This window comes from Parus major, chromosome 13 (genome assembly GCF_001522545.3).
Source record: "Parus major isolate Abel chromosome 13, Parus_major1.1, whole genome shotgun sequence".
Taxonomy (NCBI): Eukaryota; Metazoa; Chordata; class Aves; order Passeriformes; family Paridae; genus Parus; species Parus major.
The window spans coordinates 135004-147549 of record NC_031782.1 but is presented as its reverse complement, the minus strand read 5'-3'; the positions used below and the strand labels follow the sequence as shown (position 1 = coordinate 147549).

At 41.9% G+C, this 12546-nt stretch overlaps 1 protein-coding gene across 2 annotated transcripts; it reads right to left on the bottom strand.

Annotated features, from left to right (window-relative positions):
* Positions 1–142: 142 nt before the first annotated feature.
* CDC23 (cell division cycle 23) lies at positions 143–9520 on the bottom strand. Of its 2 annotated transcripts, none has more exons than XM_015642287.2 (16): positions 9378–9520; positions 8832–8904; positions 7804–7941; positions 7525–7567; positions 7053–7158; positions 6837–6969; positions 5657–5834; positions 5473–5570; positions 5176–5257; positions 4439–4592; positions 4193–4312; positions 3771–3846; positions 3433–3494; positions 2498–2576; positions 2286–2405; positions 143–1414 (listed from the first exon to the last, which is right to left on the bottom strand). In XM_015642287.2, exons 1-16 carry the CDS (start codon positions 9503–9505, stop codon positions 1244–1246), a joined length of 1761 nt encoding a protein of 586 aa, XP_015497773.1. In that variant the 5' UTR covers positions 9506–9520; the 3' UTR covers positions 143–1243. The 2 variants fall into 2 exon arrangements, with proteins under 2 accessions (XP_015497773.1, XP_015497774.1); XM_015642288.3 differs by lacking the exon at positions 9378–9520 and adding an exon at positions 8384–8448 and having other exon boundaries at positions 8832–8899.
* Between the last annotated feature and the right edge of the window lie 3026 nt (positions 9521–12546).

Sequence of the window (12546 nt, the reverse complement as noted above, 5' to 3'; positions counted from 1 at the left end):
ACTATTCCCTTGTCCATTAGCGCGTAGAGGGCCACCAAGTTTGCCAAGCACAATTTGCCCCTAGGGACAACGATTTTACAAATGGTCTCACTCATATCCTCAGGTTTGCATGGGATAATTAGGAGAGTTCTTGCAAAATACATCAAGATCCAGTTTTTTACTATTTAAAACCATCTGCAGGAGAAATGGTTGTTGAATGGATACTATGGAATGTAAGACAGTAATTTCTAGAGATAACCAGAACTAAGAACAAAGGTTCCCTCTGCTCTGTACACATGATGCAAATGCACTGTACAGAGGGCCCAGGGCTGTGACCTGCAGGTTTCCTGATGTGCCCACCTGTATAATTTGTCTCACGAAACACAGGAAGCTATGGCTAAATGGAAAAGGGTTTTTAAAATGCTTTGTCCTTGATTTAAAGTCAGGCTACAGACTTAGGGGTGAACAAGGACACTAATTCTGAAACAAAGGCATAATTACCTTTTTTGCCTCCTTAACAAAATGATCCACTATAGTTCATTTGATTCCATTGCTACAGTACACGCGGAAGTTGCACCACAAAGAAGTCCAAGGACTGTAACTTCACCATTATTTTTTTCAATTGTGCTATCCCAACTCCTTTTCTACTGAAAACCAAAACTATCCATCAGATCTACAGTGAAAACTCAAGACAGCTGTCACCTGTAGCTACTTGGGATTCCTCTGACATTTGCCAATCCTTTACCATCCCCACGGGACCTGTCTCTAAGTACCTTTTCTACTGCTTTAGTGAAACATTTCCTGCATAGTTCAAGACAAGAAAAAGTCATTGAGTGGACAGGTAGGTACCAGTCTCTGCTGAGGACAGCAGTGATAACACTACGAGGTCATCCAAAGAAGTGTAGTAAAGACCAGAGGTAACCTGGGAGAATCAAACTTAAAATGTATTTTAAATCAAGCAGACAAGCTCTTCCCAGTGCCTTACTTTGGAGTAGTCCTGTGTAGTGCGGCACGTCTGACTGGAACGGCTCGGTGAGAAGTAGAGCAGGTTCTCACACTGCAGCACAGGCACTTTCACATCAGGCTTCCCTTTGTCTGTTGGGGCCCATCTGTCTTCACCTGTGAACTCTGCTAACTGAACTCTCCTACCTTTCACGTGAGGGCAACAACAAAAGGAGGAATTTCCCTAGAAAGAAGTAAATGATTGCATGCCCCATCTGCAGTGTCACATCCAATGCACAAGTTAGAGAAGTATCAGAATTGCTCATGGTGTAACAGAAGACAAATTGAGAGGGGAGACACGACGTGTGGGAGTGTTGCTGGCTGACAAGGATGCAGGAAGGAAAAAGGGAGCAGCAACATCTGTGGATGATGTCTCTCCTTGGTTGCGAAGCTGTAAGATCTGGCGCAGCAGAGCCTTTCCTTCTTCTCTAGTCTGAAATCAATTTGTAGAAAACAGAACAATACGCCTATGAATGGATGGTTTCTGGGTCAAATTCTGTATGTAAGCAGTGTTATTTAAAGTCATTTGTCATTCTGTAAGGCTACAAGCTATAAAATCCATTCTCAGTTCTTTTTTTTCTTCTGCTCATTAGAAATGTTAAGGTAAGTTACTTTTTCGGTTTCAGTCTTTCCTCCTTTTGATTGGTATGTTTCTTGGGTGTTTCAGAGAACAGAACCATCAACCACCAAAGCTCTCTAAATATTCCAGCAAAAGTAGGTTGGGAAAACTTTGAATAAGGTGAATTCAGGTTGTAGAGAGCTCCAGGCAGCTTTGTCAAGGATAGGCCAAACGCCGTGCACTCATGGTTAGTGTCAACCACTAGGCTGAAATTAAAAATCCCGAACAGCCCACTTACAGACACCTAACATCGCAGAGGAAGGAGCTGCACGCTAAACTCAAGTACTATTATATTCTCTGCATTGTCTACACATAGAAGAAGAGAAAAAAGAATTTTCTGAAGTACCACCACTATACAGTGTGTGGGAGTGACCATTCAACTACCTCCTCACCACCAAAATTTTTAGCAGCCTTAAGACTACCATATGAAGCTTCAAATTATTTTACTTAATGAGTACCAATGAGATATGGTTCAATTTCACTATCTACACCACATTCCATGACTTTTATCAACCATACTCAGCATGACTAACCAGGTACACAAGACAACCACCATTCAGGATGTGATCTGCATGGCAGACAGCCCTCATTCCTTCATAAAAGATTCCTTCTACTCTGAGGGGAGCCAAGATCAAGGTCACAGATCCCCTAAGAAAGAAGCACCAAAGACCACACAGGTACTCACATCATTGAAGGCACAGCATTTCTGAGCACATGCTGAGGCTTCATCCCAAAGTTTACATTTGAAGTAGTACTGGGCGAGGTAACGAAATGCAGTGCTGACCTCCAGGTGCTCCACTACCTCCTACAGTGAGTGGGGTAAAAAAAATCTGTAAGTGCCTTCCAAAGTAGTTCTACACCATGTTCACTTTTTTTATTCCCAAGTTATCATCTTACCCCACAGGAATAGATATCCTGGATGTATTTGATGTAACACTGAGCTGCCTGTTCAGATTCATTCAGCTGTTCATGCAACCTAGAAAAGGAGAAAAGTGGGTCACTGGAACAAGACTGCACTGCTGAAGACCTTCTTGGTCTATGAGAAAATACCTGCTCACCCTGACCTGGACTAATGCCAGGTCCTTTTCCTTCCGAATTTGCAGGACACGCAACATGTACTGCCCCTTGTGGAAAGAGATGATCCAGCTTGCATTCATGCTGACAAGGAGGTAGTCAGATAGGGACTAGACAGCTAGAAGCAGTGACAACCAAAGCAGGGGTCTTGGTTTATTCTGCTGCATTTTAAACTTTTCAACAGACCTTTGCCGTTCTGCTTACTCACTATTTCCTCCAGTGCTCCTTCTTCCCCCGCTACAGCCCAAATCTGTATAGCAGTTACACTTTTCACTTGCCTTTTTTTTCCCCTTTGCTTTTCCCACTTTGTATTACTTTATCCCCACCAAAAAAAATTAGTGCTGATGCCACAGTATTCACATTAGACCTTTTCCAATGTGACAGCCATATTCTAGGGAGGAAAAATAAAATCAAACTACAATTTTGTACATCATCTACTGTCATGGGCTGCTTTTAAATTGTAATACAATAAATACAATTGCTAGCACTGCCTGCTCAAATCAGGAATCACCTCAGAAGTCCTTTGCAACCCACATTATGCTATCAATCTCTAGTTATCCTGACAGAAACAAAGATAATGCTGGATGCCAAAATTTGCAGTCGCTACAGCCCTAAAGATACCAATTCTCACATAGCTCAAAAAGTAATACTACCTAACAGCAATTCCACTTGTTTATGTTCTGTATGTCATCATTAGGTGTCAAAGTGCAACTTGCATTTAACACAACCCTGACAGTTCAGTGAAGGTACATACTCACTTGGCAAGTTTCACAAGTGCCATTTTCTCCACATCTCCCACAGCATAGGCTCTCCAATAGCACTGTCAAGGAAGAAAAGTCAGTCAAGCATGCCACAAAAACTACCCCAGCTCATGACTCCAGCATGCAAGTCAGAAACAAATAACTACAGTGTTTGTCAGCAAAAGAGGCACATATCTGTAGACAACTCCTTGCTTATCAGCTGCTCTAGTTACATTGCAGCAGTACTTCCCCCACTGTAACTGCCAACGAGTTTAGGTAGCATTAGCTACATATTTCTGTGCAATTCCACCCAGTGTTCTGGGAGAGACCCTAAAGTCTTACACATCAGTTCTCACCTTCTTAGCTTCCACCAACTGATTGAGTTTCTCATAGCATTCTCCTAGAGCAACCAGCATACGAGAATCATTTGGTCTGTAAAAGAGCAGTTCAGCTAGCTCAATGGACTGCCAGCTGATCTCAGGGTGAGGGGAAGGTGGGGGGGGTGGTCAAGGGAAAAAAATAATCTACAGTCTGTCATCCTTCTGCATTAAACATCACTCATACTCCTGACCAGTCATCCTCAACATTTAACTGACAAAGCTTTTGTGAACAATTAACTAACACAACTAAAAGGATTTGTAACACCAAGACTGCACACATCACAAAGCATTGATATTTTTTATCTTTCCCCAATTTAGTTCTTGTATGTAAATTCCTCAGCCAGTATCAACCATATCAGAATAAAGACCAATAAACATGGCTCCATTCTTAACTTTACCTGAGTTGGTGGGCCCGCCGGTAGTAGTAGAGACAGTAAAATGGCATTTTGAGGATTTCATAGGTTTGTCCTAAGCCATACCATGCTCTGTAGTCCCTTTTGTTCACCTCTATCGCATGCCTGTCAAAGAAAAGGAGATGAAATAGACAGAAATTAAGAGTCAAAATCAAGTCCAGCAAAACACTATGAAAAAACAGAAGATATTTCAGAAGCAAACACCAATTCGTGCGTGTACATGAGCAGTACCTATAAGCCTGGATGGCTGCAGATGTGTTCTTCATTTCCATATACTCATGTCCCATAAGTGTCCAGGCTCCTAGATAACGAGCATTCAGTTTCAACGCTCTCTGGAAATAGAGTGCTGCTTTTTCATGTTGGGAACGCAGGCTGTAATAATTTCCTGAAGTAAAATCATAATATTTAAATAAATTTTAAAAGCCCATAACCAACCAACCAACAAAAGAAGCCAACAGCAACAGAGAAACAGAAAAAAGGATGCAATGCATATTACCTACTACCTCCTAACAAAATACGAAGAGTCCTAATAAAGACAGAACTGATTCAAACCTCAAAAGACCTAATTGCACTCTGTTCGCCAGTGTCCTGCTCAGTCCTTTCCAAGCTGTAACAATCAATTTATGATTCCATCCCGTTGGAATGTCATGATCTAACAAATTAATTTCCTGCTCCTGACACACAATTATTTCCACTGGAGTTTGAAGACTATAAAGGGATTTTCAGGTACATGGGTCTCCTTTCTGCCCTAGTAATATTACAGCAGCATTCATAGAGAAATGAGGTACTGTGTCATTTAGTCTGCTTTTCAGGCTCCACATTCACCAAGTGAATCCACATTCACCAAGTGGTGATTTTGATTACCTTGCTGGCTGATCACTTCCACAAGTGTTTCCAAGATCCCCTTACACAGACTACAGACAACAAAATAGGATGTAAAAATAACATGTGAAAGAACTGGCTCTCACCGATTACACAGCAGGTCTCAACACGGTACTTGTCTATCTCACAGAGATTATGAGCCAAGTAGCTCAACTCAGGCTTCATGCTCTAGTGAAACAAAAGATTAAAGTGATGAGAGAGTACATTATGTTTTGAAAGAAAACCTAATGAACTGACAATGCATACAGTGCATCTCTTCCATGGAGTTGGGAAGCAGAAAACCTGTATTCAGCGAGGCCAGACAGCATCAGCTGCTTTGCCAGTGTTCAACATACCTCCAACAAACACCATCACTATGGACAGGCCACAGGAAGAGTGCTTACCCTTACGTAGAGCAAGTTGGAGAAAGTGTCCATGTTTTCTATCCTGTAAGGATCTTGTTTCCTCAGCTCATTGAAGATGGATAAAGCTTTGTCAATATCTGAAGAAAGACCAGCATATGGGACACCAACAACAATAAATGACAAGTTTGCATTAAGAGGGTCATTCCTACTTAGTGTCACTGACCTCTTATATTGTGGTAAGCAACTGCAATCTGAGAGATGATGTAAGTGCTTTTGGAAAATCCTGCATCAATGAGACTCTGATACTTCTGCAGAGCTTCCTCTATCAGCTGCAGCTCTGTATAAATGTGTGCAAGAAAGAACTCTTTCATCCATGTATCTGGCAAGGACAGGAACTTCAACTAGCAAGAATCAAAGAGAAGAAGGAAGAGATGACAGTCAGAAGTATTATACAAGCTACACGTGGCAAAGAATCTATAATCTTCCCTCCCATGATTTAGAAGATGGTCCTGAGGTAGGAGGCTTTCAGTCACTTTCTTAAACCCATTTGGTCATCGGGGAAGAAATTGTCTTCAAATATGACATCACCTGGCTCTTGCTTCAGCCTTTGAATTCAAAAGTCCTTTGAAAGACTGCACTTTCTTCCTATGTTTGAACATCATTATCTTAACACTAATTTCAATGAATTAAGTGGGCAGACTCAAAATTATATAATAAAAAATGCACTTCCCTTTTTCCACAAATTGGTAATACTCTCTTCTGCATCACTTTTTTAAATGATGGGTTTTTTTTAAAAGTACTGTTTTGAATACTTCACCAGCCAGAATTTACTGACAAATTAAAGGAGTGAACTCCAATTCCATGCAGAAAGAGAAAAAATCCATTTTGCTTGTATATCTGAAGTTTGTTCCTTTGATACAATTCACCTCATATGTGGCTTTGTACATTATTATTTCAGTTTTGAAAGCAGTGATTCTATATATCCTTTCAAGCTATCAAAAGTGCTCAATAACTGAGGAATTTGAACCAGATTAAGAAAAAAAAAAAAAAAAGGGGGGGGGGGGAAGTCTCTTAGGAGGATCTACTTCATGTGACAAGGTGATAACCGCAGTGGCAACTCCTTCCAAAACACACAAATTAGGAATTTCTTAAACTACTTTGTCAGTGAATAATAAGAAATTAGCCCTGTCTGTATAAAGATTCTCAGGCTACAGCATGGCAAGCAATTGAAGGTAAAGAGGATTTAACAATATAATTTACAGTCACGGATTGCCTTGCATGACAGTGTCTTACAGAATGAAGCAATGGGCAACATCAATCTTGTGACAACAGAAACACTGGTCACTGAATCAGGCCAAACTCTTGAGATTTGTTACCACATCTTGATATTTCCAAAGTTTTACCATCTCTTTATCTGTAATCAAGTTGCAAAGTTCCAGCCAGGCTCCCCAATGCAAAGGCAGTGCATGAGCAGCTTCAACAAACACATCTATTGCTTCTTTCACCAGGTCCAGCTTCCGCAGCACAACACCATATCTGTAAAAAAAAAAGTATCAGGTTGACAAGAACCATTAAATTCTGCATATCCACACAAATATATAAGAAATACATGCACTTACAGATAAAGGCCAAATCCATCCAGTTCCTGTGCCTTATGTTTCTTGCTGAGCTCAACTCTCAATTCTCGTAGAGCTTCATTTTTCACCTGTCCTTTTTCCAAAGGTCCTACATGAAGAGAAAGTCACACCAGCTAGCTTTCAATAAGGAGTCTCACCATAGCAGTGCAAAGTCTAGGTCACATTCAGAATTATTACTGACATGACATGAAGGCTTCCCAGACTGTGTTTATTTTCCTCATTTTAAAGAAAATTGCTTAGTCTGATCACCCAGTTTAAAAGAAGACCTAACAGATGAAAATCTGTAACCTGTAACTAAGCAAATGAATCAAAAGACAATGAAAGAAATCACATAACAACACACTATTATCCAAAAAATTGAAGGGAAAGCTATAGACCCAAGAGGAGTTACATGAAGAGACAACAGCAAAAGCTTCATTATCTCATCATGTGTTTCTTGACACCAGAGACTTACCCAAACTATCAACTGTCTCATCATCCTTCTTCTTTTCCCCTGACTGTGGAAAAGAAAGGAAATCCAAGATTACATTACAATAATATATTTCCTATGTTTGCTGCAGCACTTGCAGCAGTGTGTAAACTGAGTCTTCAAAGACAGCACAGTTCTGAAAAGAACAGCCCTATCTTTCTTTACCCCAACAAAGAATTTGGACTTCAAGGTGGTCATTAGGAACAGACAAAGCAAAAAAATACGATATGCCAGGCAGAGGTAGGAGGCAGAGTTCAGCCTTACCAAGTATCTGGAGTACATGTACAAGAAGTAAGCTTTCTGGCTTTTGCAGCCCTGTAAAAAGTAGGCAGCCCTGTCATATTCCTTGAGATCGAAGTAAGACTTGGCTAATGTGTAGGCATCCAGATCACGAGCATCCTCCTGCAGGGACACACAGAAGTTTTAAGACCCGAGAAGTTCTGACATACTTCAGGAAAGTCATGGTTACAAACACAGAAATAAAATTGCTACAAAAGCTAAAAAAGTAGTTTATAGATGGTTTCAGTACTATCAGAAAAGTTCCTCCACTCCCACACATGATCCGATTCTACAGTTCTCAAATAACGAATACAGACTATTTACGAGCATTTACAATAAATGGTGAGATTTCAGAAACATATTGTGGCAAGCTGCCAGAAGGCAAGACTTAGCTCTTCAGTTAGTTTGAAGGACCATAAGCAAGAAACCTGCTCAGGAATTCCATATAAAAAAATATTAATCTGCTAGAGATCAATATGAAAAGAACACTTCCACTTGGCAGTTATACCTTGAAATGCATTTATGACATGTAATACTTCTAGAATACACCAGCACAGGCACATACCTATGAGTTCTACTGTGCTCCTACAGAGGTGGGGATGGAGACACAACTTGTCTCTCTCTTGTGTCCTAACAAGCACAAGTTTAATGGCAAAACATAACTTGTATTAAAATAAATTTTCACCTTAGTAAAGAGAAATAAAAATAAAGTAGCATGCGTGTGATCTCAAATTTGGCTTACAGAGTGCCTCACTTAAGACACAGCAACTGCTAATGCTTTCATCTGGCAAAGCACATTTAGCTCTATCGCCCCGTTGAACACGCTATGGAAAGGATGTTCCCAGCACTATGGCAGGATTGCAGCTCAGCACAGACTCCCACCCATGGGATTTGGAAGATTGCAATCACGTATTTTCCTCCATAGTTAAAATTAAACAGCCCACCCCAAGAGCTGCAGCACCTTCTGCCAGAGCTCACAGCCACTTTTCCCCAAGCACAGCCTGGGCCCATACCTCGGTAAGCACAGGGGGAGGCGGCAGCTCACTCAGCGGCAGTGGATCCAGGGCGAATGCAAGTTCAGCAGCCCTGAGGGAAAATCAACGTTAGAAGCACTGAATCATCAAGGTAAGATCATCAAGTCCAACCGTTAGCCCAGCACCACCAGTGTAATCCCTAAACCACGTAACCTAGTGCCAGATGCAGACACCTCTTAAGCACCTTCACGGACCGTGACTCCACCACCTCCCTGGGAAATCCATTCCAATGCCTGACCACCTGGACAATGAAAAAAAGTTTTCCAATATCTTGCTGAATCTCTGCTATCTCAACTAAAGACATTTCCTCTGGTCTCTTCCTTGCAGGCATGACAGAAGAGACTGGCTCCCACCTCAGTGCAACCTCTTCTCAGGGAGTTGTAGAAAATGATGAGGTACCCGCGAGCCTCCTCTTCTCGAGACTAAACAAACCTAGCTCCGTCCCATCCTCCCTCCCGGCACAGAACACGTTAGCCCGGGGTCCGCCGAGCTGGGGCCCGGCCAGCTGTGCCCGGCCCCGCTCACCACTTCCCGCTGTGCTGCAGCCCGCGCTCGCGGCTCCGCTCCGCCACGCTCAGCAGCTGCTTCTTGATCTCCCGCAGATCCGAGAAGTCGCCACCGCCCGCCACCGCCACCATTGCCGCCGCCGCCATCGCCTCAGCCCGGCCAATCACAGCCCCGTCTGCCAGTCCAGCCAATCACAGCACCGCACACTGCGTGCCCGCCCACCGGCCCGGCCAATCACAGCTCCAGCAGCCGGTCTGCCCAATCACTGCCGCGTACACTGCGTGCCCGCTCCCCCGCCCCTATAGGGAGCCGTCTCCTTGGGCTGGTGCGAGAGGTCTCGCGCCAATCCCGGGCGCGCCCCCGAGCCGCGCAGTCTGATTGGCCGCTTGTGAAGGGCGCGCGCTCCCGCGGGGGGAGCCCGGGCTCAGGGAGTCGGCGCCGGTGGCGGTGAGGGGTCGGGCCCGACCCCGAGAAACACCAGGCTTCCTAATTGCTCGTTTAATTCTTAGCTGACAGGAGAAATACTCCTTACGTGCCACCCTGCTCTCACCGTCTAGTTGTCAAGATCAGTTGATTGTTTCTTAAGGAGGTATTTCAGTTAACCTGTGTATTGGTAACACCTCCTCATTTAGTATAATTTCAAATTTTTTACTCGCAGTTCATCAGGTGCCGGAATCAGTATTTGTGGTTCCAGCTGCTCAGCAGGAGATGGCGCTTTGCGCTTTCGAAGCAGCAAGAGGGTGAAAGAAAAGCTCTTGACGGCTAAGTTCAATAATTCAATTGCTTAAGACTTGCTTCATAATGAGAACTCGTAATTCTTCCTGACATTCCATTCTGTAACAGATGGGTCTGAACTAGCTGTCGGAGCCAGGAGACTAATTAAATCCTCTGTGCGTGAAAACAGATAGTATCTTGGGGAAATACAAATTAACTGAGCAGTCCTAGCTGGGGGCTCCAGGACGAGAGGAACTTGTCCCCCGTGTTATTGCTCAGCTACCTGGACGAGGTTGTCTCTTAGTCCCTCATGTTGACAAAAACAAGGAAGGTCGGTGATGGAAGGGTGGGAATTGTGTCCATCCTATACCAATGGGTTGTGTAGGTACTTTAAAAGGAAATTTTTTCTTTTAAAGTTGAGATCTTCAAATGTACAGTTGATGCTTGATGAAATCCTATGTAAGTGGTCTTTACCAAGTGAAGTGTCTTGCCAATACAGTTAGTTTCATCTATATTATATTCAATAATATAATATCTTCTTTATTACGATGACATAAAACTCTGCTAACTTTTTAAAATATCAGCTATTATTACAGTTCCCTGAATAAATTTACACTGAGAAGTCTGCTGTGGTAAGAACGTCTTTTCTGCTACTGGTTCTATTCTCCATTTAGCATAGTTAATGCAACTCCCACTTTTGCTTTTTGTAGTCTGCTGGAACATCATTAATGTTAAAACTTGGAAACCACGTGACCCTAAAGTATGAGGGAAACCATTTATACTTTATTTAAAGTGAGATGAAGGAATAAATTCACACCAGCTGGGGATAGTTTCAAAAGGTAGAAGACCTGAATTCCAGGAAATCTGCCTATGATTTCAACAGCATTTCATACAGCATTCTGACATCAGAGTAGGCTATTGTGTAGTCAGTAATGTTGTTTTCCCTCTCTTTCTCTCTCGTTCAAATCTCAGTTGTTTTCTTGGGAGGTTAATTGAGATGAAGTGACATAAAATGCCTCTGAGGGCCATAGACTAATGCATGGACTAATGCAGCAAAAGTGTTATTGTGCCTGAATCACTTCTCCATATTTGAAAAATTCATTGACTCATGCCATGTATTTTCTAGTTTTGATTGGTTAGAGATTTTCTCTAGTTAGAGATTTGATTTAATTGCATTTGATTTGATTTAATCAATGAGCGTGGAAGTAGCAGTTGGGAGTGCATATCTAGCCCATACGCTCTGAGAAAACCAGTATGCACCATTTTCTTAGCATATTGCCCACTAAGACCTCTGGATATCACAGTGAGTTTGTAAAGAATCATTCAGATACTTAATATGCTGTTATTCAAGAACCTTCATATTCTTGCTAAACTGCAGTTCCCTATTTAATGGAGCATGAACTTGCTCCCTTTTCAGGAGACCAATAATTTTGTTTTAACCAGTTGTCAAAATTACAATTAGGCTGAATTCCTAGTTAGGAACTAGGAATTTGTTTGATTGGGTTGCATTGGGTGTGCTGCTGTGCATCCTTGAGGAGGAGAAGGAGGGAGTCTGGAGACGATACAAGGAGTAGTATATAGGGCGACTGAAGTCAAGAGTGAGGCAAGTGAATTTGGGAAGGCAGAACTGCCCCTTTTGTTATTGGTGAAAGCTTATGCTGGAATAAATAGAAGTTATTGATATGCACTGATATTTTTTTTCCTACCCTCCCTCTAGGAGGGAAGTAAATAGTGCTGCTGGTAAAAAAAAATATAAAAAATTTGATTTTTATGCTTGTATTTTTAGATGCTTTTGATTTTTAGATGCTGGTAGTTTCTTTATGTGTGAGCTTTGTTACTGAGCAAGTCCAAATAGATTTCTAATGTCAGGAAACTTAGAAGTTCTTTCTGCAAATGCTTATTTATAGTTGGTCTGTTCAGGCATTTTTCCCCCCCCCCTTTTCATTATACTTACTCTCCATTTGAGAAAACAGAAGGATGTTTCTTGGTGAACAGCAATCCATTACCATGTTTTAAGGCAGTACCATTTTATACAGTTTTGACCTTACAGAATAACTAAATGCCTGGTACCCACAGCTCTTCCTGATTGTAAGACGGGACTTCTGGCTGCTCAGTGCAACACAAAATCAGAATGCTTGCTAGTATTTCCATTTCACATTTGTTACTGAGAGGATATATTTAATAGGAAGGATGTCATCATCAACTTGATCTTTTCAAATAAAACATGTTTCTTTAACGTTCTTTTGAACCTTTAGTGTTTAGTATTTTCTGCATACTGTGTCAGTGAAAAAGCAATTATTTATATACCTGCTATAAAACCAGTGAATTTCCAGAAAAGAATGTTCTGACTGTTTTCTACATAACAGTTCCTGTGAGGCAAATGAAGGCATAGTGCAAAGTAGAGCTGTATGTACTGGATAACAAGACCAAAACAGAGGTGGATAGTTGTCCCAAGGATGTGGCTACCATCTTC